Source organism: Pinus tabuliformis, chromosome X (genome assembly GCF_031772625.1).
Source record: "Pinus tabuliformis cultivar Carrire ecotype Pingquan chromosome X, CPIR1, whole genome shotgun sequence".
NCBI classification, from domain to species: Eukaryota; Viridiplantae; Streptophyta; class Pinopsida; order Pinales; family Pinaceae; genus Pinus; species Pinus tabuliformis.
In genome coordinates, this window is record NC_142308.1 from 1,463,824,589 (window position 1) to 1,463,850,552 (window position 25,964).

Genomic DNA, 25,964 nt, shown 5'->3' on the forward strand with positions numbered 1-25,964 from the left:
TACAAAGATCCCCATCTTAGTTGTAGGCTCCAACTTTTTCGTGCTATCCATGGAGACATGACAATAAACTGTAGCTCCAAAAATTCGAAAAGGGGGGACATCTGGCTTCCTCCCAGAGAATTCCTCTTTAGGTGTGATCATGCAAAGTATTTTGTGAAGGCTCTAGTTATGCAAATAAATTGTTCTATTGCATGCACGCAGGTCCCTCCATGCCCACCCTGTTGCCCACAAATATAGTGGCAGTCCCTAATCATGCAACATTGCTCTTGCAGCCCCTACAATGCTTCTATTTTTCCTCTCATCCACCCCATTTTTTTGTGGGTTGGGTGCAATTAATTCTCTTCTGATACCTTCCGCGGCACAAAAATCTTTGAAGGCATTAGACACAAATTCTCCTCCATTATCACTTCTCAAGGATTTAATTTTATATCCAATCTCATTTTCAACCAATGCTTTGAATTTAACAAATTTTGCTAACACTTCATCTTTCTTTGTCATAAAATAGATCTAGCACTTGCGCGAAAAGTCATCTATGAAAATTACATAATATTTGTGCTTTGCAACTGAGACTGTAGAAAATGGCGCACACACACCTGAGTGGACTCACCCCAAGATGGCTTAAGCTCTTCTATCTCGGCTCTGGAAGGAGGCTTTGACATATTTTCCGAGAGTGCATCCCTTGCAAACATTATGTTGGTAAAGGGTGCATTTCACAAGTCCAATGGTGATATGTTGCATGATTTTCAAAGCTCCATGGTGTAGGTGAACCATGTGCCTATGCTAGAGTTCTCCAAATCTCAACTTTGAACATGTTTTGCTTTGCTGCTCAATGCAAAACATGCATCAACTTCTAGCTTGTAGATATTTTTCACTTTAACACCAATTTGTTTTACTTATCCAGTAGCAACATGCTTCAGAAAACCTTTCCATTTACTGAACACCACATCATATCCTCTATCCTCCAATACAACTACAGAAATCAAATTTTTCAACCTAGGCACATACATTACATTTTTCAGGTGAAAATGGGAGTATGAATCCCTCTTAAGGGTGACAGTACCAATCCCTTTGGTACTATACCTCCCATCATCTCCAAGTTCTATGTGTAATTGGAGGTCCTTCTCCTCTAGGCTGCTAAAGAACTCCTTATTTCCTATCATATGAAATGAGGCTCCAAAGTCCAAGTACCATACATTGCCTCGTATAGTACTAGCCATGCGTGCAATGAGGGTGAATCCAATTCGAGTTGTGATGTGAGAGCATCCCCTTCTGCTCCTCGTGCAAGCTTCTTCCCGGATTTTTTGTGCGAACACTTGGTTGCATAGTGTCCATGAATGAAAACATTTAATTTTGATGAGGTCCTTCTTCTTGTGGAAATTTTTAATTCTGACACATCAGAAATCCCTGCTGCATTATCCGGTTTATTATCTCCTACTTGTTCTTTCAATTAACAAGTTATTTACCAATCTAAATACTGAAATAAACACAAATGCAACCTTCACATATATACAGGTCAACAATTGAAATAACTGAGACAGCACAAGGGACACTGTTATTTTTGGACAATCATCCCCAGATGAAGCACCACCTACACTACAATATTGATATCCACCTGCTCTGACCGACACTTAGCCAAAATAGGAAGTTTGTGCATATTCCCATACACCATTGTCATCTAGGACAACTTCCATCTTGTCTTTCCAAGCACAAAATATCGAGATGCCCTCTAATGCATACTCAAGCCTCAATCGATTGAAAGACATTTTTCTCGCACTAAAGAGAATCTACACGAAAAACTCTGCAAATCAGAATTTCTCTTAGAAAATATCTAGAACAAGATTTCTATGTAGTCTTCCGAAGCTCTAATACCATGTCAAAATGGCAAGAAATTTGCTACTGCTAATGAATTCAAGCTGAAATCAAGAGACAAATTTCTTCTACAATTCTACGGAAAGGAAAACACAATAGAAACACATGCAATAACATGCAACCATCAAACCACAAAGAACACAATGATTTTACAGAGGAACACAACTGGGAAAACCCCTCCGCTACTTTGCATTAATTCATATGAGAAATATGGATCTATTACAATAACAGCATCACACATGAAGCACCACCTGCGATGCAATATTGATCTCCACCTACTCTGACCAACACTTAGACAAAATAGGCCTCTGCCTTCCTCATATTTCCTTGCGTGGTCCTTGAGGAAATTAGCCCCTAAAAAATAGGAGTTACCTATTTCTTTTTGAAAATCCTAAAAAAATTGACCACTTGCTCAATGAAAAATTCTACACACTCACTAATATACAATTGATGATTACAATGTGCCTTTTCCTCCACTCCAACTAGGCAATTCAAATTGCATGCATGACTGAGTTTATTTTTGGTAAATTGATCAGTTAGCTGAGAGATCGGTGAGTTGACAACTGTTATAACTACTCTACTAAACTCCTATTGACTTAACTAATGACTAGAGCTCAGTTAACTGCGTTTAACTAACAATAACTCCACTAGATTGCTAGATCTTAGCAATCAACTCATGCACAACTCTACTTCTAGCCCACAAACTCAAATTTACTAATTTAACTAGGAGACAAAGCCATTTCACTCCAGCTAACTGCACTCCAAGTCATCCTACTGATGTGGAAAATCGAATTTCTCCATTTGATTAAGGCACAAGTCAAATGAAAACATTTTCTTGCTACATTTAAATATAGTGTTAAATTAATATAAGATTAAAATAGAATATAAATGGATTAAAAGAAGTATTAAAAATATTAAGTTAAATAAGTATAAATGAATAATGATTTAGAATTACTTTAAAAGTATTTTAAATTTGGTCAAATTGATATTGATACTAGAGAATAGGGTTGAATATTTAAAATGGAATTGAACAATTAACGTGTGATTACTATTAGAATATTTAGTATTAAAATGATATTTAAATTAAAATAAAGCCTTGAGGGTTATCTCAATTGGTAGAATCCCCATCATTAAAGCACTTTTGCTATTGAGAGGTCATAGATTCAATTCTCTCGACACCCTCAGGGTCAGGCTCCCTGGTTGAGCCAATAGGAAGTGATCCCTTTAGGTGAATTTGCCTAGTACAAATATTTCGTGGATGTGGTCACTATCTCAAGGGTTTGTGAACCACATCCAAATATATATATATATATATATATATATATATAATTAAAATAGAATAAAAATAATATTGATTTTGAATACAAGAAGAATCAAAGAAATATTAAAATATAATATTAACTTGGAAAATAGTATTAAATTATATTGAATTTAACGAAGAATAATTAAGTTAGAATTAAAATGAGATTATAGGAATAAAGGATACAATTAAATAAATAATAATAAAAGAGGAAAGAGGTAAAGAGGGAACACCAAAGATTTAGGAATGAAAAAGGGGATACAAAAAAGAAATGTGGGGAAAGAAAGAACGTTAGTGTTAGGAGAATGAGGTTTAGAGGCCAAAAATAGATAGTGGGCCTCCAAGAATGACTGGACTAGTATCCATCCTCTCAATTAAAGTTGTTAAAGTTCTTCTCTATTTTTAGAGTTTCCCTAATAATGTAGTTCAAGCGGAAATGGGCAGAAACCAAGATTTTGGTTTTACCAACACAAATTAAATACATGGTATTGTGGGAGTGTTTAGCAATGGTAGATTTAAGGATTCAATTATAGTAAGTGTCAGCCATATAAACCATATATTCTTTTAAGGCAGCTTGGAAAGATCTTCCAATTTATTTTATATAAAATTACAACTAAAATTAAAATTATTACTATATAATTTTTAAAATTTAAAATAAATTTATATTAAATTATTATCATATAAAAAATATTACATATTTATTTTATTACAAAATATATTTTTATCTCGACCATCAAATGTATCATATCAACAGGGAATGGCACTAATCATAACATTTTCGACCAGATTTACCATAAATCCTTCCACCCAGCCAACCAAACATTTTGTATGAGAAGCGCTGATCAAATTAAAATATATATATATATATATATATATTTGTTTGCCTGTGACAACTCTTCTCCGTGAACTTTCTCACCAGCTATTTGCAAAATTCAAATGATTAACTGATAGTGTTGAAGTAGTTAATATTTTATTTTCCCATGGGATACAAATATTTAATTTATAATTCCCCACGTAAACATGGCTTTTCACCACAACCAAGGAATTGTACTTCAATGAAAGGAAACATTGACCCATTAGGTGCTAGGCATCTGTTCAAAATACATAATAATTCCTTGTTGCTCAAATTAAAATTTTCAACTGTAAGATTTGCTGCACTAAAGTATCCACGGTGAGTTGATTTGGAGTGAAGTCAAAACCTTTATATGCATATACTGCCTGCCCACTCCAGCATCCGTTAGCATGATTTAGTTTGGCAAAACTTACATCATAATTACGAATCAGATTCAAACAACATGCATAATGGTCCTGTTTGACTGTTATTTTCAAGTATATATGAGGAAGAAACATCAGTCTTCTCCTTGACTTCATCCGTTGTGCCTGCTGCGCCATCATCTAACCAGTCATAGGATCCAACTGCTTGCTTATTTTTACGTTCCTTTACAAGAACTTCAATGGGTTCTGCACAAAAGTTTCTGCGAATTTGTCTGGCGGGTTTCTCGGCCACGATAAATTTTTGACCATCTCGCATCCTTTCAGAAAATCCTGCCCAAACTGAAGCGAAGAAATTGGGATAAGATCTAAATGCATTACTTTATCAAATGCTATAACACAGTCACATTGAAAAATGAAAACGCGCTACAAAGGAGTTTAAAAATGGCAATCCCGATTCACCGGTCCCTTGAAATTATAATTTTTCATTGTCAGGCATTGTTATCAAGCGGGTAATAGTTCTTCAAAATAAAACTTAATAAACCACTTAGACGAATTCCAACCGATCTTAAGTCGCATTCTCCTAGCTCAAAAGAAAATGGTACCAAATAAAATGAACAAGTTGTGGAGGATGTGGTCCAACGATTAGTTGGGATGGGTTTTGTAGTCCAGTCATGGACAGGACTATGTATGTCTGAGAGCTGCTCCAGGCACCATTTCTTCAGTTAACAAAAAAAAATTGCCTAGAAATAGAAATAGAAATATGAAAATTTAAATTGATGTGCATTCCATTTTTACTGAAGAGGTAACACTTCTATAAAAGGATTAACTCCTAAAGGGAGTAAAGTGCTAGTTATGTCTACATCTAAATACAAAATATATCTATTGCAAAACACAGAATATTTTCTGGCAGAAATCCAAGTATGAGAGAAAAGTATAAAAACCTTTTGGTAGATTGTCATAATGTATGTCAGAAATAAGAACTACATACAGCCAACACACTTTCAACAGGAATCATTAGCCAATGTATAGAATATTTACCATGGATCCATTTTAACCCTGGGTCTATTGAGTGTCAAGAAGGATCAAAAAGAAACCGAGGTGTAAACCTCTTTGTTCTTAAGAGATCATGGGTTTGTTAGAAAATCAAAAAGGCGGAAAGATTATCTTTTATATAGATAATTACTTGTGACTTTATATTTTTTTTATGTTCCTCTTTTATCTTTAGTTCATCAAGCAATTATCAAAACAATAGCACAAAAATCATAGACACTAGACATAGGTAGACAGTCAGGACAAAACCCCTATTTAAGGTAAAACCTAGTCAACAACTCTTCCTTAGTAACTTCTTTGAGATAATCCAAGACTCTTGACCTAGACACATACTTCCTCCACACCAAGTCAGCCCTTTCTTCCTTCTTGCAGATGATAACCCTTCAGCAACAACTTCGATCTAGCAGCAACAACTTGCAACAGCAATTTCGACCCAGCCACTGGCAGTAGCAACTTCGACTTGACTAGAGAGACTTTGATCTCCTAGAGGAATCTACAGGAGAGAGAGATAGATAACCCAAAATTTCGATCTTGACCTTTTGTTCCTCTTTTTCCAACTTTGCACCCCTTTTAGCCTCTTTTTCCAACTTCGCACTTTTTCCAGCTCTCTCTTCTGGGATATCAAACTTGAGTGAGAGAGTGTGTTCCAAATGACTTCAAACTGCTTCAATGTATAGGCTTCTGGTGAGGTCAAATTACCCAATTTGAGGCCGACTTGATCTCCTTGAGGCCAACTTGGTGTGGAGGTGACAAATACCTTATTTGACTCTATAATAAACCTTTTTACATGATTCAAAAGCCCAAGAAGGGTCTCTTTAAATAGACAATGACTCTAATGACTCAAAATAAATCTTAGAAGTCCTCAATCAGTACTTTAACCTAAAACATGATGACCCAATCATGAAATTCATGCTTTAATAAGTCATAATAATAATAATAATAATATCTTTTTCATTTTTTTGATAAATACATTTCATTGTGACTCAAATACATTTTATGAAGACCGAACCTAGTTATATTCTTCAGCACTCCCTCTTAACTAGGGAGGTATTCCTAAGTACAAAGAAGATCTCAAACATATGAACTATGAAGAGTTTAGGCACCGCAATGCCATGGACTAGATTCCTGACCAGGGAAATCTATCCAAGGTCCTCCAACAGTTTAGGCACTCACAGTGCCACAAACTAGATTCCTGACCAGGGCAATCTATCCGGGTGGGATTAAGATGGACTAAACCTTTCAACCTCTCTAGGTACCATCAGGCTTACTTGCTAACCAACAACCTAGGGATCCAGGTCCGTATCCGAGGTCAGAGATCTATGACCAACGCCACCCTCCCTACTTCGGGATCTAGACATCAACACAGTGTCGACCTGATGTCCTCCTAGGCAATGTGTCTCACACACAAAGCCTCAACAAATCTCTTCCAAACTTTTATCATCATCAACAAGATCAACAATATCTACTAAACCAAGCATGTTTCTAAGATATTCAAATTTCTTATTAGGAAGAGACTTTGTTAGTATATCAACTACCTGATCGTCGGTTGAGACATATTGTAGCTTCACGATCCCATCCTGCACCAAGTTCCTAATGTAGTGGAACTTATTGTTGATATGCTTCGTCCTAGCATGAAACACAGGATCTTCAGACATCTTGATGTAACTTTGATTATCATAGTTGATCACAGTAGGACCCAAAGGCTTCTCAAACAAACCTATCAGAAGCTTCCTCAACCATACAGCCTCCTTTCCTACTTCACATGCAACAACATATTCTACAACCAGATCCTTCTTTCAGCAACACCTCAATATGAATTCTCCAATTTCTTCTTCAAGGTATCCATCGTGACTATAATCTGCCCTCCCTCCCAACTTGGGAAGATTTCTTCTATCCAAGCTCCCTCTTAACTTAGGGAGATCAACTTTTGTCTATAACATCGGAGAATCTTTCATGGCTTCCATCCTTCTTATCAAAGTCTGTAACGACCAAAAGTGGTAGTTTCTTGATTTCCTTCAAGCATCGTTGTTGTTGAAATGATTACTGAATCCTCATTTGGAGTGTTCGTTGTTTGAATGACAATCTCTGAATATGTCTTTACTTCAGTAGGATTTGGATTTGCCCAATGTTTTAAAACTCCGACTTCGACTCGATATCAACACGGCCGGCTTGATTTCAATGACTCGATCGTTGTAAAAAATACATTAAATATTTTTTTAATAAAAAAAACATAATTTTAAAGATTTTCATTCATGCTTCCAAACACACAGCATTAGAATATAGATAGAAGACAACATATTATCAAAGTAGGCTCATGAATATATCCATTATATCAAAATGGCACCCAGTGCACTGTCCAATACATACATGATGATGATATAGAGATCAAAACAAAAACACATAACCAAGGAGGCTAGAAATGGCCTCTACAACAAAAGTAAACTGTGACTAGTACTATTGGCTACTACTAGAGGAACCAAGATCATCTGGATCAACCTCTGGATCAGAGTCAGACAGGGGGGCCCATGGCGCCTCCTCATCATCATCTTCAACTAAAACTATAGCTGTGCAACAGCTGCAAGTTGAGATAGACGAGATATGCGCTTCTATCGTGGCTGAGCAGAGGAAGCGCCTGCAACTGGAGGACGTGCTAGCCCTAAGGTTGAGGCCGGTACAAGTGGATCAGGGTCTGCATTCAACTGAACATTATGTTCGAGTGATGCTATCATCTCATAGTCATAATCAATATCCTCATCAAAATGAAACTCTGTTGGATGACTCTCCACTACCCAATCTGATGTTGGATCAATGTCTTACAACACAATGGGATCTGAATCAGGGCTTTAGTTAAGCAATTGGTTGCATCTGAGCTGTAGGTTGTATTGGACATAGACTAGATCATTTAACCGTTTTTTATCCAAACGGTTTCTCTTCTTCATGTGAATCCTCTCAAAGACAGACCAATTGTGCTCACACCCAGTAGTACTGCAAGTTTGACTCAAAATACGAATTGCAAACTTATGCAATTCGGGACAATGGCTACCAAAAGCCTCCCACCATTGTGCTGCAAAAAACATAGGAGTGTAATGAGTTAGCTCAACAAAATTACAAATTATATCCAACTTTCAAATTATAAACGATTTAACAAAATAAGTATTAAGAATATGAAAATTGAAATTTTTGTTTACCTGGCTCATCTGCTTCCCTTGCAATCTTTGCTAGGTTCTTCCCAAAGGTACCTAAGGCATTGCTGAAGGTTGTGGCTTGTCGGTGTATCTCCAGCTGATCACACTCCAATGGGATCATGCGATCAATTAATCCATCTATAACCTCCCCCTTCAAAGCTCCTGTCTCCTTAGCTTTATAATGATACCGTGGGTTCAAAAAATACACAGCGGCATGTATAGGGCGATGGAGTTGATTGTTCCATCTTTCATCAATGATTGCCCAATGGGCTAATACTTAGCCACTTTATCCTTGTATGCCCTTTTTATTTGCTCCTTTGCTCCTTTGCTTGATCCATAGCCTCATAAATGAAGCCCATAGCCAATCTTTCCCCATCCACCAACCGCAATACCTTAACCAGTGGCTCAACAAGCTTCATAATCTTTGTTGCCTTTCTCCAAAATATTTCTTCATTAACTTTCTTTTTCAATTCTTTGTCTTCCTGTTTGTTGGCTTTGATTCCATTCTTCACTGGAAAATATCTTTTGCAAAGTTTTTATGTTGTGAAAGCATAGATTGCAATGTCAAAAAATGAGTAGCTAATCTAGTGATGGCAAGCCTAATAATATCCCTGCCCCCTATGCGTTTCCTCATTAGGCTCAAAATCCATGAATGGTTGTAGATAAATTTTGTTATGCTTTTGGCATGATCTACATTGTTTTTGACCCAATCTAATTTGCCAATATCCTCAAACATGAGGTCTATGCAATGTGCAGCACATGGGGTCCAAAAGATGGTTCTGTGTCTTTCCTCTAACAGTTTACCAACCAGAACATAGTTAGAGACATTATCTGTGATGACTTGAACAACATTAGCCACCCCCACCTCCTCAACAACCTCATCCAATCGCTGAAACAACAATTGTCAATCTTTTACCTTATAAGATGCATCAACTGATTTTAGAAACATGGTTCCCTGTGGGCAGAAGATAAGAAAGTTTACGATGGTACGGTTTCTTTGATCAGTGCATCCAACTGACATGATGGTACATCCTGTACTTGCCCATGAGTTTTTGAAGTCTTTCAAATACTCATTAATGGAGGCAATTTCCTTCTACAAACGATACCCCCTTACCTCATGCATAGAAGGGCTTTTGAAGCCTTTTCCAGCAGCATGTATGGCATCAAATTGTTGATTTGGGGTGGCATCAGATGTGCTCTAACCACGAAATTTGGTGGAAAGGTTGGGGCACATGAGACCTCCAATACCCAGAAAGGGTTTGGGCAGATTCTAAACAGTTCAAGAGATATTAAAATAATTAATATTTTTAATGGAGTCCCTAAGTCTAAACTTAGGAAAATAAAATATTAATGCGTATTAATATGAAACTATGTTAGAATGGTCCAAAGGACATGGATCAAGCCAGATATATCTTAGACGTTGATTAGGGACTTAATCTCGACCATTGATATGTCAACAAGAAAAGTATAAGAGGAGGCTTAAGGGTCACTTGGAGAACACACCAGAGTGATCAGTCATTCTATTCTCTAGAGCAGGGTTTGCTAAGAGAGATAGAATTAGTGATTGGGAGTTGCATCTAAGGGCCATTTGAGCACAGAGAGACAGAGAGGCAGAGATAGTTTCGGGAGAGCAAAGCAGTAGCCAAGGAGAGTGACACAGAGCCAGCCAAGGCTCACGCGAGCCACGCAGAGGCAGCCGGGAACTGCGCAGAGCCTCTGAGAGGTCAGCGTTGCTAACGCAGAGGGCCAGGGGGCTAAAGCAGGGCCCCCCAGGGCTGACGTAGACCCATCCAGGATGACGCAAGGCCAGCGTGAGGCAGAGAGGGGCTGATGCAGTCTAGAGAGAGGTTGACGCTAGGGTCTCAGGGGCAGATTTGTGCTGAGTAGCTGCCGGAAGGATTATCTAGGGTTTTAGCCATGAGATTTGTCACAAACTAGAGGTATTACTGCCAAGGAAATTCTCTGTTGGGTAGGCCAGTTTCGGCACGCAGATTGTACTCTAATATTGCTTAATAAGAAAACCCTCAGATAGCTGCACCAGTTTTGCCACATGGGGTTTTTCTGGGACATTGGTCCAAAAATAATGGTGTCATATGGTGTGTTTGTTTCTGTTTCTTTTAGTTGCTGATCTGTAATATGTTGAGCATGCACTAGTGTTTATTTTCAGTATTTACATTGTAAATAACTTGTTAAGAAAGATAACTAGGTAGGAATAAATCAGATAAAGTGAATGGAGGGTTTCTAACTAAGTAAACTTAGAAACTTCAACATGGTATCAGAGTGTGATTACAGATCACAGGACTAAGGACAGCAGCCGAGCGGAGAAATCGCAGCAAAAAACAGTTGTCCCAAGGTGACAAAAGTTGTTTCTAGCAGAGCAGCAACAAGGGAAGGGTGATGCAGTGCCTGCGTCATCAAGGGTGAGCCGAGAAGAGGCAACGCAGAAGCTAAGGAAGGCAAAGGGAGCCTCACGCAAAGCCACACAGTAGCTAGGAAGGCTGACGCAGTTGGCTGAGGAGGCCAGGTTACTGGTGTCGAGATTGCGCAGAGCCTAGGAGCTCTCACCTTCAGGTTGCTGGGGTTTAGAAGGCTGTGGGAATATTGCAGAGTGGAGCTGGTGAGGTACTATAGTCAGAACAGTACCTGACAGAGCAAGGCCAGAGGAGCTGCTACCGAGGGTTTCTAGCCAAGGAACCCAGATCAGTGGTGTGGTTGCACAAGACGATCAGAGTAGGGGGCATCTCAACAGCGACAAAACGATTTCCAAGAGGGAAATCAAGACTCAAAGGGAGTTTAGAAGAGAACTTCCAGACGTGAAGTAGAGAATCAGAGGAGTCGAACAGAGAACTTCCAAGAGGGAAGTAGAGGAGCATCATGGCACTACACAAAGTAAGAGACTAGGATAGATTGGATGAAGCGTCAAACTTCACAGTCTGGAAGGCTAGAATCTTATCCGTACTTGACATAAATCGTGTCAAGAACTTCGCCTTGAAGGTAATAGCTATCCCAGTGAACCCCAATGATAACAACAAGTACGAGGAGGCAATGGTGAGAGCCAAGAGCATCATCTTTGACAGGGTCAAGGATCATGTAGTACCACACATAGCCGAGAAGGAAACAGCATTTGAGATGTGGGAGGCTCTCAAGAAATTGTACCAGCGTACTTCTGTGTAAAGGAGAATGCTACTTGAGAATCAATTGAGGTTGTATCAAATGAAGAAGGGGGAATCGATCGACACCTTCCTCAGAGGACTGAATGAGATCCGAGATCAGTTTACTCCTATAGAAGCGACACCAGATCAGGAGTTGATGGTGAGGACAACCCTGAATGCTGTCTCAGAAGACTGGGAGGTATTTGTCCAAAGTATACTAGGTAGAGGGACTCTCCCACCTTGGGACGAGATGTGGGCAGCCCTTCGCCAAGAAGAGATCAGACGACGGTCGAAGATGGGTAGCAGTAGCAAGGGGATCAAAGTCAAACAAGAGGAGGAAGATGTTTCCCTAGCATCTGAGGGAAAGCAGGAAAAGCGGAAGAAGAAGGATCTCTCCAAGATCAAGTGCTTCCACTGTGGGGAGTTGGGTCATTATGCGACCCACTGTCCAAGGAAGAAGAGTATGGGAGAGTCTTCCGAGACTAAGGCAGGGCTAGTACAGGAAGAAAAGGAAGTTTTGACAGACGATGACTGTGCCATGAGTGCACACGCGCCACTTGAGCGGAAGTGGGGAGACATCGAGCTGTAGTCAGGTGGACTACAGGCGATGAGGGGCAAGATCCTCGAGGTACCCAGCCTCTTGGAATAGACCTTGCTACGAGAGCCCCGACAAGGAGTAGCAGGACTGGCTGATGTGGGTAGAGATGGATGCGGATCGAGCGGCAGAGAGAGCTACAGTGCAGGAGTCCCGAGACAACGCGAGGCTAACAGGTTGCAATAGTGGGAGAGGCGCAGGAGTGTTGCACCAATGCAAAATGGCACAGAGAGGTGTGCAACGATGCGAGATGCAGGGAGTTGTTGCAGCAATGCAAAGGTCAAAAAGGGGAACTTGTCAGCGACAGAGGGAGCTTCAACATCAATGGGTGTATCTAGCCCAACAGGGAGGTCAGATTGGGAGATCAGTTACTTACTTCTTAGTAACTAAGTTGCAGTATAGCAGTGGGCAGCACGATGCAACATGATGAGAGGAGGTGCAGTGTGGATGCAGTGCTGGGAGAAAGGACCAATAGCAGCATGGATGCAGAGGGAGTTATCATACAGATGCAGCAGTGGCAATGGCAAAACCATAGGTAGCAGTACAAGATGCAGCAGTGCAGAGGATGTTGGGAAAGAAGGCCTAGCATCAGCACAAGTACCGATGCCGGATGATCAAAGTAATACTCAGTGAGGAGTATTGCTAGAGCACGGTCCTCGCTAAGAGGGAGTGTTGATTTGGGGTAACATCGGGTGTGCTCTAGCCACGAAATTTGGTGGAAAGGTTGGGGCACATGAGATCTCCAATACCTAGAAAGAGTTTGGGCAGATTCTAAACAGTTCAGGAGATATTAAAATAATTAGTATTTTTAATGGAGTCCCTAAATCTAAAATTAGGGAAAATAAAATATTAATGTGTATTAATATGAAACTGTGTTAGAATGGTCGAAAGGACATGGATCAAGCCAAATATAATCTTAGCCATTGATTAGGGACTTAATCTCGGTCGTTGATATGTCAACAGGAAAAATATAAGAGGAGGCTTGAGGGTCACTTGGAGAACACACCAGAGTGATCAGTCATTCTATTCTCTAGAGCGGGGTTTGCTAAGAGAGATAGAATTAGTGATTGGGTGTTGCAGCTGAGGGGCATTTGAGTGCAGAGGGACAGAGAGGCAGAGAGAGTGCCAGGAGAGCAGCGCAGTAGCCAAGGCGAGTGACGCAGACCCAGCTAGAGCTCACGCAGAGGCAGCCAGGAGTTGTGCAGAGCCTCAGAGAGGCCAACGTTGTTGATGCAGAGGGCCAGAGGGCTGACGCAGGGCCTCCCAGGGCTGATGCAGACCCATCTGGGGTGATGCAGGGCCAACGTGAGGCAGGGAGGGGCTGACGAACTCCAAAAAGAGGCTGACGTTGGGGTTTCAGGGGCAGATTTGTGCTGAGTAGCTGCTGGAAGGATTATCTAGGGTTTCAGCCAGGAGACTTGTCTCAAACTGAGAGGTATTACTGCCAAGGAAATTCTCTGTTAGGTAGGCCAGTTTCGGCACCCAGATTGTACTCTGATATTACTTAATAAGAAAACCCTCAGATAGTTGCACCAGTTTTCCCACATGGGGTTTTTCCGGGGACATTGGTCCAAAAATAATGGTGTCATATGGTGTGTTTGTTTATGTTTCTTTTAGTTGTTGATCTGTAATATGTTGAGCATGCACTAGTGTTTATTTTCAGTATTTACATTGTAAATAACTTGTTAAGAAAAATAACAAGTAGGTAGGAATAAATCAAATAAAGTGCATGGAGGGTTTCTAAGTAAACTTAGAAACTTCAACACAAACATAGGCTCATAATATGGTGAATGGGAAGCATTGAAGGGGATATCAGGCTTCAACATCATACCACCATCTACATATGTAATCACAAGCAGTCTCCCTCAATTATTTCTTCCAATGGTCATCTAAAGTGGGCTGCAAAGTTCTACCAGCTTGAGGACCATGTGCATCTGATTGAGAGGAGGGCGTGACAGTGAAATAACTTTTGATATTCATATCACCCTTCTTTTTCATTTTACCCTTGCCCTTTTCTTGAATAGACTCCAAAGAGGGAGGAACATATCGGAAGGGGTTGGATGCATCAGTACAAGGGATAGAGGAAGAACCCTCAAAATCAAAATTGGGGTTGGTAGGTAAGTTGTGCCCTTTTATATATATTTTATTTTTCTATTGATTATATTTCTTTTTATAAATATTTTTTTCAAATCTTTTTGTTTATTTTTATTTCTTTTTAAAATTACTTTTTCTAATTATTATTATTATTTTTTGTTTTTATAATAATTTTTTTTTTATTGGCCAAGGGCCCCTGACGAGTCAAAGAAACTGGCTGAATGGAGAACCTCCCACTTCGTAGTGAAACGCTTGAATCTTGACAGCAACAATGTTGACGAAGTTTGATGGCCAAAAGTCGGGATCAGACATGGCTCTAATACCAATGTAATGACCAAAAATCGTATACGCAGTGGAAATATTTAAAATACTTCGTAGACAAAGACATCCATCGTAGAATAGTAATAGTAAATTGTATATTGTATAAAGAATTGATGTAGGATGATTACAATTGAAAATGAGGGTTTGCTTATATATCCTAGGCAAGTGCCCTTCCACGAACGGTCATGTCTCAAAGACATGCTTTTTCATTACTAACTAACTAACCATTATTAAGTACTTATTATTTATTATTATATTTATATTTATTATTATTATTATTTCTTGTAAATTATATTCATAGCAGAGTCATCATGACCATCATCATTCATATAACTTTCTTCGTCATGCTTATCAACTTTACTTACAAACATCTTCATTATCTTGAAGATTATGTACCTACACAACTTAGATAGCAAGTACAACCAAATCCATAGAAGCATGAAGTTAACCATATTAGAATCATGTAATAATGGAAGCATTAGACTTTAGACACTAGATACCTAACCTTATTTAGGTTCATAATTAGCAAGAGACACATACTTCAACTTCTTGCCCGAGTTTTATTACAAACCCTAAATCACAGCAGTAGCTTAGACAAGATATCAATCTCATTATATCTAGGGCGCAATATCTCTTTCAACAATATGGCAACTTCTTTTATAACATATAGCAAACCCTAGAAACAATTCAAACAAGTATAATTCAACAATGCATCTAACAACTTTCTAAATTCATATGTTAGATTTCTACTTGGATTTAGTGCAAGATCCTAGATTCCATACATGAGTCATTAAGCTTCAACAATCAAAACCAATCATAGCTCAATTTCAGATTTCAACGATGATAAATCTCAGATTATCACATTGTCATCATATATTAGACAATTGAACTTCTACTAAGGTTTAGTTACAAAACCCTAGAATTCACAAACATTATCATCCTAGAGTATCAAACTTCAAAGAGGGCTTAGTTCCAAACCCTAGGACTTACGACCATCAACAATTAGGTCAACACATATATCTAGGACTCCATCATGCACAAGCATATCATAACAACATATGTTAGTCAAACTCAATGACACAAACACATTCAGACATCTAACATATTTGATTAGATGGACAACCATATGCCTAGGGTTTCATTCCTAGGACATTATCTAACATAAGGGTCTTGCTCATAAACCCTACCAAACCTTAAAGATATAGGGTTTCAACAAAAAACCCTAATTTATCAATACTTCAAAGGTTTGGGATTTCAGACATCATCATTCAACCCTAACAAGTTAGGGTTTTTATAACCATACCAAAACCCCAAACATGACATCATCAAAGCATCAAACATTTTCTTTAAACTTCATCAATAACCCTAAGTAGGCTAGGGTTTCACTCATTATCATCGACATACCCTTAAGTTAGGGTTTTACAAAGGACCTTCTAGGGTTCTACAAGAATAATCAAAGATATGAGGATGGTAGATTTATCTAATGATGAATCACCCATTCAATAATCTTTATGATTCAAGAGAGATAGACACAATAATGTTAGTAATGTAGAATAGTTTATCAAGAATGAATATATGTTTATTATGAAGAAAGCAAAACTTATAGTCTAAGGCATACCTTTTGTTTCTTAATAAACCTTTTAATTCCAATGCTTTGTCTTGTGAGGCCTCCTTTCATAATCCTTGAGTATTCAGCAAGCCTTTCCTAAACAAGGAAAATACGAATAGAAATGTGATTAGTATTTAATACAAACAAACTTAGATAAGGGAAACCAAAAATGAAAAGGTAATACAAGGAGTAAGATACTTATTTTTGGAAGTTGGTGAGGGCTCCCTCCAAACTCGAGGGATACCTATAACCTTCCTTCTTATCCCTTTTGACTTCTTGCAGTTTTCTTTCTAGTGATGAGCGGAGTAGGCATTTGAAACTTTCTCTTCTTCATTGTTGGTTACTAATGAGATTCTCATCTCTTCTTGGTTGCAGGCATTCCATAATTCTTCGAATGAAGGAGTTTCTTTCCAACTGTTGATTCTTGAAGTAAAAGCACTCCAAGTAGGTGGCAATCCCAATAATGCAGTAATCACTAGCTCTTTTTCTGGTACAATCTCATCTATGGCTTGAAGGTCATCTCTAATTCTAGCTATCCTTACAAAGAAGGAAGCCACAGTGTCATCTTTTGTCATTTTTGTGGTCCTTAGTTCATTCTTAAGACTTGCTACTTGACCAATGTTCTTGATAGTGAACAATTTTGATAAGGCTTCATACATTTCTTGAGCAGAGTCTATGTTGGAAATGTATGGGACAAGATTGTCCTTTATACCTTCTACCATTAGTGTCATAGCCAATATTTTTGACTCTCTAAACTTCACTTTATCTGCATCACTAGATCCTTCGGTAGGTTTCTTCACTTTTCCTCTAACCAAATCCAGGACTTTGTTCTTTTCAAGAATGAGATCAATTCTTTTCTTCCATGACTTGTAATTGTATGCTCCTTCTAATTTGTTCTCTCCCTTTATTGTGTTAGACATTGTCCTTGAAGGTAGTAAGCTTCTTTCCTTATAAGATCTCCTTATATGATCCCTTGCTCAACTTTTTGAGGTTTCTTAGACTCCTTTCAGTAGATCCTCAAACTGCCTTTTTCCCTTCTTCACCTTAGCTCTGAAACCATGTTAGAAAATCAAAAAGGCAGAAAGATTTTCTTTTATATAGATAATTACTTGTGACTTTATGTTTTTCTTATGTTCCTCTTTTATCTTTAGTTCATCAAGCAACTATCAAAACAATAGCACAAAGATCATAGACACCAGATATAGGCAGACAGCTAGGGAAAAACCCCTATCTAGGGGAAAACCCAGTCAACAACTCTTCCTTAATAACTTCCTTGAGATAATCCAAGACTCTTGACCTAGACACAGACTTCCTCCACACCAAGTCAACCCTTTCTTCCTTCTTGCAGATGATAACCCTTCAACAACAACTTCGACCTAGTAGCAACAACTTGCAGCAGCAATTTCGACCCAGCAACTGGCAGCAGCAACTTCAACTTGACAAGAGAGACTTCGATCTCCTAGAGGAATCCACACGAGAGAGAGATAGATAGCCCAAAATTTCGATCTTGACCTTTTCTTCCTTCTTTTCCAACTTCGCACCCCTTTTAGCCTCCTTTTCCAACTTCGCACTTTTTCCAGCTCTTTCTTCTGGGATATCGAACTTGAGTGAGAGAGTGTGTTCCAAATGAATTCGAACTGCTTCAATATATAGGCTTTTGGTGAGGTCGAATTACCCAGTTTGAGGCCGACTTGATCTCCTTGAGGCCGACTTGGTGTGGAGGTGACAAATACCTTATTTGACTCAATAATAAACCTTTTTACATGATTCAAAAGCCCAAGAAGGGTCTCTTTAAATGGACAATGACTCTAATGACTCAGAATAAATCATAGAAGTCCTCAATGGGGACTTTGACCTAAAACATAATGACCCAAGCATCAAACCCACGCTTTAATAAGTCATAATAATAATAATAATAATATTTTTTTCATTCTTTTGATAAATACATTTCATTGTGACTCAAATATGTTTTATGAAGACCGAAACTAGTTACAATCTTCAACAAGGTTAACATGGATCTAAACTTGTTTATTTTATCATATATATTTTGATAACTAATAGTCCACCTTTTTCTTTTTAATTTTCTTCTTTACATTGCAGGCCTCAACAGTCTTTTCATTTGAAGTATAATTATTATGCACATAACACATCTCATCCACACTGAACTCTAAAATGTACCTTGCTTCTCTCAATGCAAACAGGTACAACAGAAATACAAGATAAAGTGACTGAGAACATGCACTGGATTTTGAGATGCAAGACAGGAAGATGTGTTAGTAAATATTAAATACAAAAGCATGCATATATAAATACTTGGTAAAAAAATGTATATATAATAATGTAGCAGACCAGAACAAACACTTAATCAATTCACATGAAAATGCCTCTACGTTTGCAGTTTTGCCCAAATTTATGGGCAGACATGAGATTGGCAGATTTGACCATGGACAGATTAAAAGCAATTTCGTTTTGCATTTTTTATGACCAGAAACAGATCTCTCATCTCGAGATATGTCAACCACAAATTTTTAAATGCGTTCATTACAAAAATTAAGTTCAACCAATGGATTCTCTAATTACAAAATTTAATGAAGCCAAAAGTAACCAAAATGTGAAATAATCAACTCATATTCCATTGACAAATGTAAGAATGAGAGATGAAAGGAATCCTAAGTTTTTTATACTTTTGAGGTCCAAGAAAGTTTTGTGAGACTGAATACGGCTTCAAATACATTTATCTATATTTGCTCCTAACGAACAAAATCGGGCACTATAAAAGGCATTAGAAATATTCTGAATTTTTAAAAAGCATTTCTTTCCTATACTTTCTAGTATAATATGGCATAAAGTCCATGCAACGAGGTGAACCAACTTTCGTTGATTAAAGATCTGAATTTTGAGCAAGTTACATAATCATACTAGTTCCTGGCCATAAATTTTCCTGTCAATTTCTTCAGGAGACTAAGCATCATTTGTTATTTAAGTCCAGCCCGAAACCTTCAGAAAATAAATGGCCAGAAGAATCATGAAAATCTTGAGTTTCTTACACCCCTCCCTTGAAACATCATATGAAGGATACAATAATTAAATTGTCAAAAGAAAAATGTGCTTCAGCACACAGTTTGTCAACCCTTTCATATATCTCCATACCTGGTTCACAAATTGCATCTCACTTTCTTACTTCAAGCAGTGTTAGGCTGCTAGCTAATCACATTGAACAAAAAGGTATATCTTTTACTTTTATTTTTTTGAAAATGTTCCATGTATTATATCAAAGAACCAAGTACAATGGAGCTCAAGATATTAACATCATACAAACATGGAGATGAGTAACTTTGCAAATCCCCAAGAGAAAGGGGATGAGTAACCTAATTGAAAATAACTTTACAACAATGTTTCCACAAAAATCCAATTGAAAACAGAAAAAATGAAAGCCAAAGTAGTTTGCAGTTGCCCTTGATTATCCAAGTGTCCCCCAAGAGGGGTCCCTTTGAAGATAGCTACAAACATGGAGTAAAAGTCAATGTGAAACCATAACCAAAAAACATTAGCGCACTGACATTTTCAAAAAGCATGTTGCACTCTCCTCACTACACACTACCCCACACTCAACTAGTAATGGCAACTTCGTGCAACCTACCCTTGATAGTGAATCCACGCTAAAGAAATAGCCAGCCCAAACTTTATGTTTAAAGGAGAAATGAGCCCTCCAAATGAATCGATACCACCGCTACCATCTCTCCACTAGATTCAAAGTCCCAACCTTTTAATTAAGCAGAGCCCTATGTCAAAGGAGTAGCACACCATCTCGTAAATACCATTCATCTCGTAGATATAAATAAGCTTCCCACTTTGCCATCTGCGATCCCCCCAGAGAGGACCTTTACCTTGCATCTTCAATTTATATAAATAGCTCTCTAGAATCATACACTAAAAGACACAAAAACAGCTTTGTGCACCACAACCATCTCTCCTCCAAATGTCCAAGCCCTTACTACCTTTTAAGATAAGCAGAGCGCTATGTCAAAGGAGTGGCACACCAACATTCCCACTTTGCCATCTCCAATCCCTCCAAAATTCAAATAGGACCTTGTACTTGCAACTGCATTTTATATAAATAGCTCTTTGAAATAATACGACAAAGACTCGCAAAAATAGCCTTTTCCATACTAGAAATCTTTAAGCATAGTTAAAAATCCTCCACAAATGCCATTGCGGAGTATTTGAATTCCAAAAGACAAGCCTTGCAAAGCCAACCTTTTATCAGTACCATGGAAAGAGTCCACATTGACCCTCATACAATAGGAATGCCTAGATTCGTTGGGAGATTAGATCCCAAGCATCTTGGGCTAAGCTACAGAAGAGAACCCCCATCCCACAACCCCCCATGCTTCACTCTCGAATTGCAGTTATAAGGAAGCATTCTAGAAGTGTCCTCAAGAGCATTCTTTCAAATTGTTTGCTCACAAGAATGAACTTAGGGAGCATACTCCCCTCTTTTTTGAGTCACCCCTACTGCTATAGGGAGTGCTCTAGGACTAGCACTCTAGAAGCTAAATAAAATGCTACCATCTAGCTCCCAAAGCTTACACAAAATTGGGCATTTTTTTTTGTGAGAACAAAGGCAAGGTTCCAAAAGGCAGTCTGAGGCATGGCTAGGGTTTCTTGATGGATTAAAACACTCATTCACTCCATTTGCTCTCATTCTATTTCTCATTTCACTCGTCTTTGCGACGGTTTTGAGTGGGCTTCTTGCTAGTTGTTGAGTAGTAGATTTGTAAGAGCTTGGAATGGAGATTGAAGGTTGCCTAATTGTATTCAACCACCATTGAAGAGTTCAAGAGGTAGCCTCTAAAGCCCATTCTTGTTCGGTTTTCTTTCCATGTGTTATGAACTAGTATTATATGTTGAATATTTGAGTCTTCTCTTCTCCTACTCTTTCCCATATCTCCTTCTCCATCATTCTATTGATAGTGGTGTTGGAAACCCAAAATACTAGTGATGAGGAGGAAGTAGCATAGTCTCACATAATGTGGAGGGGAGGAAGAAATGGAAGGGGATGGCCATCATTAAACTAATAGTAACAATGGAAAGAAACAAAAAGAGGGCATGGTGATCATGAAAATGATAGTAATGATGGAAAGAAACAAAAAGAGGTCGTGGTGATCATGAAAATGATAGTGATGATGAAAAGAAATAAAAAGAGGGCATGGTGATCATGAAAATGATAGTGATGATGGAAAGAAACAAAAAGAGGTCATGGTGATCATGAAAATGATAGTGATGATGAAAATAAATAAAAAGAGGGCATGGTGATCATGAAAATGATAGTGGCGATGGAAAGAAACAAAAAGAGAGTTCAACACCCTTGTAGAAGTATGTGACAAAAATTAAGGGAGGGGAAGAGGGAGGAACCACAAAATTTACATGCTCCCATTGTAAAACAACTTACACACATTCACATACCCATGTGAGAAAGCAATTCTATGGGATTATGCCATGTGATGAAAATGAGACTAAAGGAGTCCAAACCTATGATCAAGAGACAACAAAAGATAGAAACAAATATAGGAGGGAAGATGAGATTGCAAAAATAAATAAAAGAAGTCAAGGGTTGAATATGAAACCTTATGCTCACATTAAATGTTCAATGGTGATCTCTATCCCCCCATGCTAGTGGTTTCTCACCTATGCATTCCAAGTGTAGAACGATATCAGATTTCCTTAACCAACGTTTTCAAGATGATGCAGACGCAAAAGAAATTATGCTTCTCTATGCAAGTGGCATATGATTCAATGTTCATTGCTCACCTTATTTGCATCAAATGGTACAAGCCATCAATGGTACCCCTAAAGGATACAAAAGCCCCGTGCATGACAAATTCAAAACCATAGGACTTGACAAATCCATAATGCTCTAAAGAAATCTACAAGGAGTGGAATGAGTATGGGGTATCCATTGTATCCTAGGGTTGGACAAATGATAAAAGTGGGCCATTGATAAATACTCTTGATGTGTCTACTAGTGTGGTGTGATCTTCCTTTCAACCCATGCCTACTCAAATCATTACAAAACTGATATAAATATTGGAAAACTCATAATTAAAACCATTCAAGAGACTAAATCGTATAATTCAATGGTACCCCTAAAGGATACAAAAGCCCTGTGCATGAAAAATTCAAAACAATAGGACTTGACAAATCCATAATGCTCTAAAGAAATCTACAAGGAGTGGAATGAATATGGGTATCCATTATATATGAGGGTTGGACAAATGTTAAAAGTGGGCCATTGATAAATACTCTTGACGTGTCTACTAGTGTGGTGTGATCTTCCTTTCAACCCACACCTACTCAAATCATTACAAAACTTATATAAATATTGCAAAACTCATAATTAAAACCACTCAAGAGACTAAATCATACAATGCCATTCAAATCATCACTAATAAAGTTGTTAATTGTAAGAAAACAAAAGCAATCATTGAGGACAGGTACCCTAACATATTTTGGTTAAGGTGTTTGGCTCACACCTAGAACCTCTTGAGGAGTAATATTATTAAGATCAAGGACCATGATTATAAATGTATTGGTGTAGCCCCTGAGGGGCAGCTCAATTAGCGATTACTGTGATATGAAGTGTTATGTACTATGAGATTCAAGGTTCAAATCCCCTTGATTAACTTGTGCATGTAGAAGGGGCATATGTAGGTACCTAGAGGTATAGTGGTAGTAGTTGGAATCAACCCCGTGTTACACAAGTACGAAACCAACCCAGTGGTCGATTCTTCTAGTAAAAAAATTAATAAGATGGATTGGTGCATTGTACAAGAAAGGAAAAAGAATGATAAAATTTATTACCAATCATAGCCATGCCCACTACATTTTCAACAATCACTCTAAGTTGGAGCTACTTAAGATTGCAAAGACCCTAATTGCTAGTTATTACCTCAGCTCCAAGTGCTTGTTGAAGGTAACAGAGACAATTGGTTAGTATGGTCTCAAGTGATTCATGGTAGCATTTAGGTTGCATCCTAATCTGACAAACATGAAGTTCACGAGGTGAAGGACATTATTCTCATATCATACGCCCTACCATCCCTAGCCTCTACTAAGGTAGAAGGAGGTAGTTACTAAGCTAACCCAACCTCCAAAGTTCAGTTAAGGAAATAGGATCTAAAATTTTCGAATTTCTCGAAACCTAAAACGGATGACATCATTACATTCGTCTTGTCAAGACATTTCCAACGATACAAAATTTGCTTCGATCCAACTCTCGGATCAAAAGATATCGTTGATTAAAGTCTTGGCCAATCAGATAGTGCCACGACGTTAGGATTGCCACGTGGCACCCACATGGTTGTCCAACTCATGCCAAGTGGCAGTGGCCAACCCACTCATCCTAGGTCACAACCCTTTTTCAAGTCACATGGTGTAATACGCATATACTATATGCGTAGTACTCAGTGCGGGCTCCTCTCCTTGCCAACTCATCCCGAGGATTAAACCTCGAGAATTCCTTATGCAGTCTTTTGCTCATTCTTTCAAGATGAAACAACCGAGGTTTTATGGATCCTCGTGGACCCCATCACCAACATGTCCCCATACCTTCGCATGACTCTAGCCTTCCACCTCACACTATGAAGGTTGGCCCACTATGCCACATCTGTCCAGAAATAAAATCCCACGAATTTGGTACCTAGCACCGAGGAATATTTGTCGAGAAATAATGTTATGAAACTAGCTCACAAAAAGATAGAAAAGAGAGATCAACGCCTTAGAATTTAGCCTCTTCGAGGGGGCAACCTCCTTTACATTACATAAATGAACAATTCTTCGATGATTCAAATGAAAAAACCTCCTTTCTATATATAGGAGTCTAAGGAGTCACAATATAACCCAGCCGACCTAACAATAATAATATAACGACACAAAAATAACAATAGAGGGATTCCATGGGGCATAGTAATAACAATATGGGGACAATAGGGGCACAACAATATTAATAAGGAATTAACTACAATAGTAATGGGGTAATCACTAGTATTATAGGGACCTAACATGCCCCTCTCCTTCAAAAAAGTGTTGTCTTCAACGCTTGAGTAGTTCTGGATGCTTCTGTATAAAATTCTCATCCTCCCATGTGGAATCTTCAGCGGATAAGTTCTTCCACTTGATGAGATACTCCGAAATTGATCGATTTCATAGCTGTCGAGTTCTTGTTTCTGTGACTGCTTCCGGTTCCAATATAATTTTTCCTTCCTCGTCAAATTCTAGCAATATTGTTTGAACTGGGAGCTTGTCGCCTATAACCTTCTTTAAACATGAAACATGGAAAACTAGGTGCACTTGAGAAGCTGCGGGAAGCTCCAATTTGTATGCCATAGTACCAATCTTTTGCAACACCTTGTACGGACCGTAATACTTTGGTGATAATTTATTATCCTTCTTAGCTTGCTTGAGGGACATTTGTTTATATGGTTGTGGCCGTAAGAATACCCAATCACCTACATCAAAACTTCTTTCGCTGCAATGTTGATCTGCCTGTTGTTTCATTCTATTCTGCGCCAACACGAGGTTATCCTTTAAGAGTTGGAGGACTTGTTGTTGATGCTCGATGTGATGTTCCACTGCTTAAACCTTAGAATTTTCTCTTAAATATGATGTGATGGATGGTGGCTGATATCCATAAAGTGCCATAAATGGGGTCATTTTTGTTGCTGTATGGAAGGAAGTGTTATACCACCATTCAGCCAGAGGCAACCATTTGACCCGTTGTGTCTGTTTATCAGATACAAAGCAACGAAGATATCCTTCCAAACATTTGTTTACTATCTCAGTTTGCCCATCAGATTGAGGATGATAAGATGAGCTATGAGCTAACTGAGTACCGAGACAAGAAAATAATTATGTCCAAAAATTTCCAATGAAAATGGGATCGTTGCCACTTACAATAATCTTTGGGTTTCCATGTAGCTTTTGAATTGTTTCCATAAATGCAGTAGAAACTGTACTAGCTTTAAATGGATGTGATAATGCACAAAAGTGTGCATACTTGGTAAGTCTGTCAACTACCACCATGATGACACTCTTTCCCTCCAACTTGGGTAAACCTGTGATAAAATCCATTGAAACCTCCTCCCAACGTTGGCTTGGAATGGATAAAGGTTGTAATAGACCAGGGGTCTTAACTGTTTCAACTTTATTTTGTTGGCAAACCAAACATTCTGCCACAAACTTTTGAATATATGATTTAAGGCCATCCCAAATAAATTCCTTCTTAACCCTGTGGTAAGTTTTTAAAAATCTTGAGTGCCCTCCTAAGGGAGAAGTGTGTAATTCCATAAGAATCTTTTGTTTGAGTTGGGAATTCTTACAGAGGTATAAGTGATCTTTGTACCATAACGAATCATTTTGCCAGCTAAATGTATCAGATGTACTGGAATCTTGTTGTAACTTTTGAATAAGTGCCCACACTTCTTCATCATTCTTCCATTCCTCCCTTGCTTAGTTTATCCAATATGGTTGGATAATAGAAATGGCGCACAACAATGCTTCCACATCCTCATCCTTT

At 38.4% G+C, this 25,964-nt stretch overlaps 1 protein-coding gene across 3 annotated transcripts in view; it reads right to left on the reverse strand.

Moving 5' to 3' along the window:
- Window positions 1–4,120: 4,120 nt before the first annotated feature.
- LOC149145527 (tRNA/rRNA methyltransferase (SpoU) family protein) overlaps window positions 4,121–25,964 on the reverse strand; it is a 235,640-nt gene continuing 213,796 nt past the window's right edge. For all 3 annotated transcript variants that reach the window (XM_089447019.1, XM_089447021.1, XM_089447020.1), the window contains one exon: window positions 4,121–4,723. In XM_089447019.1, coding sequence (XP_089303145.1) covers window positions 4,443–4,723 — 281 coding nt within the window. In that variant the 3' untranslated portion in view covers window positions 4,121–4,442. The remainder of the gene's footprint in view (window positions 4,724–25,964) is intronic.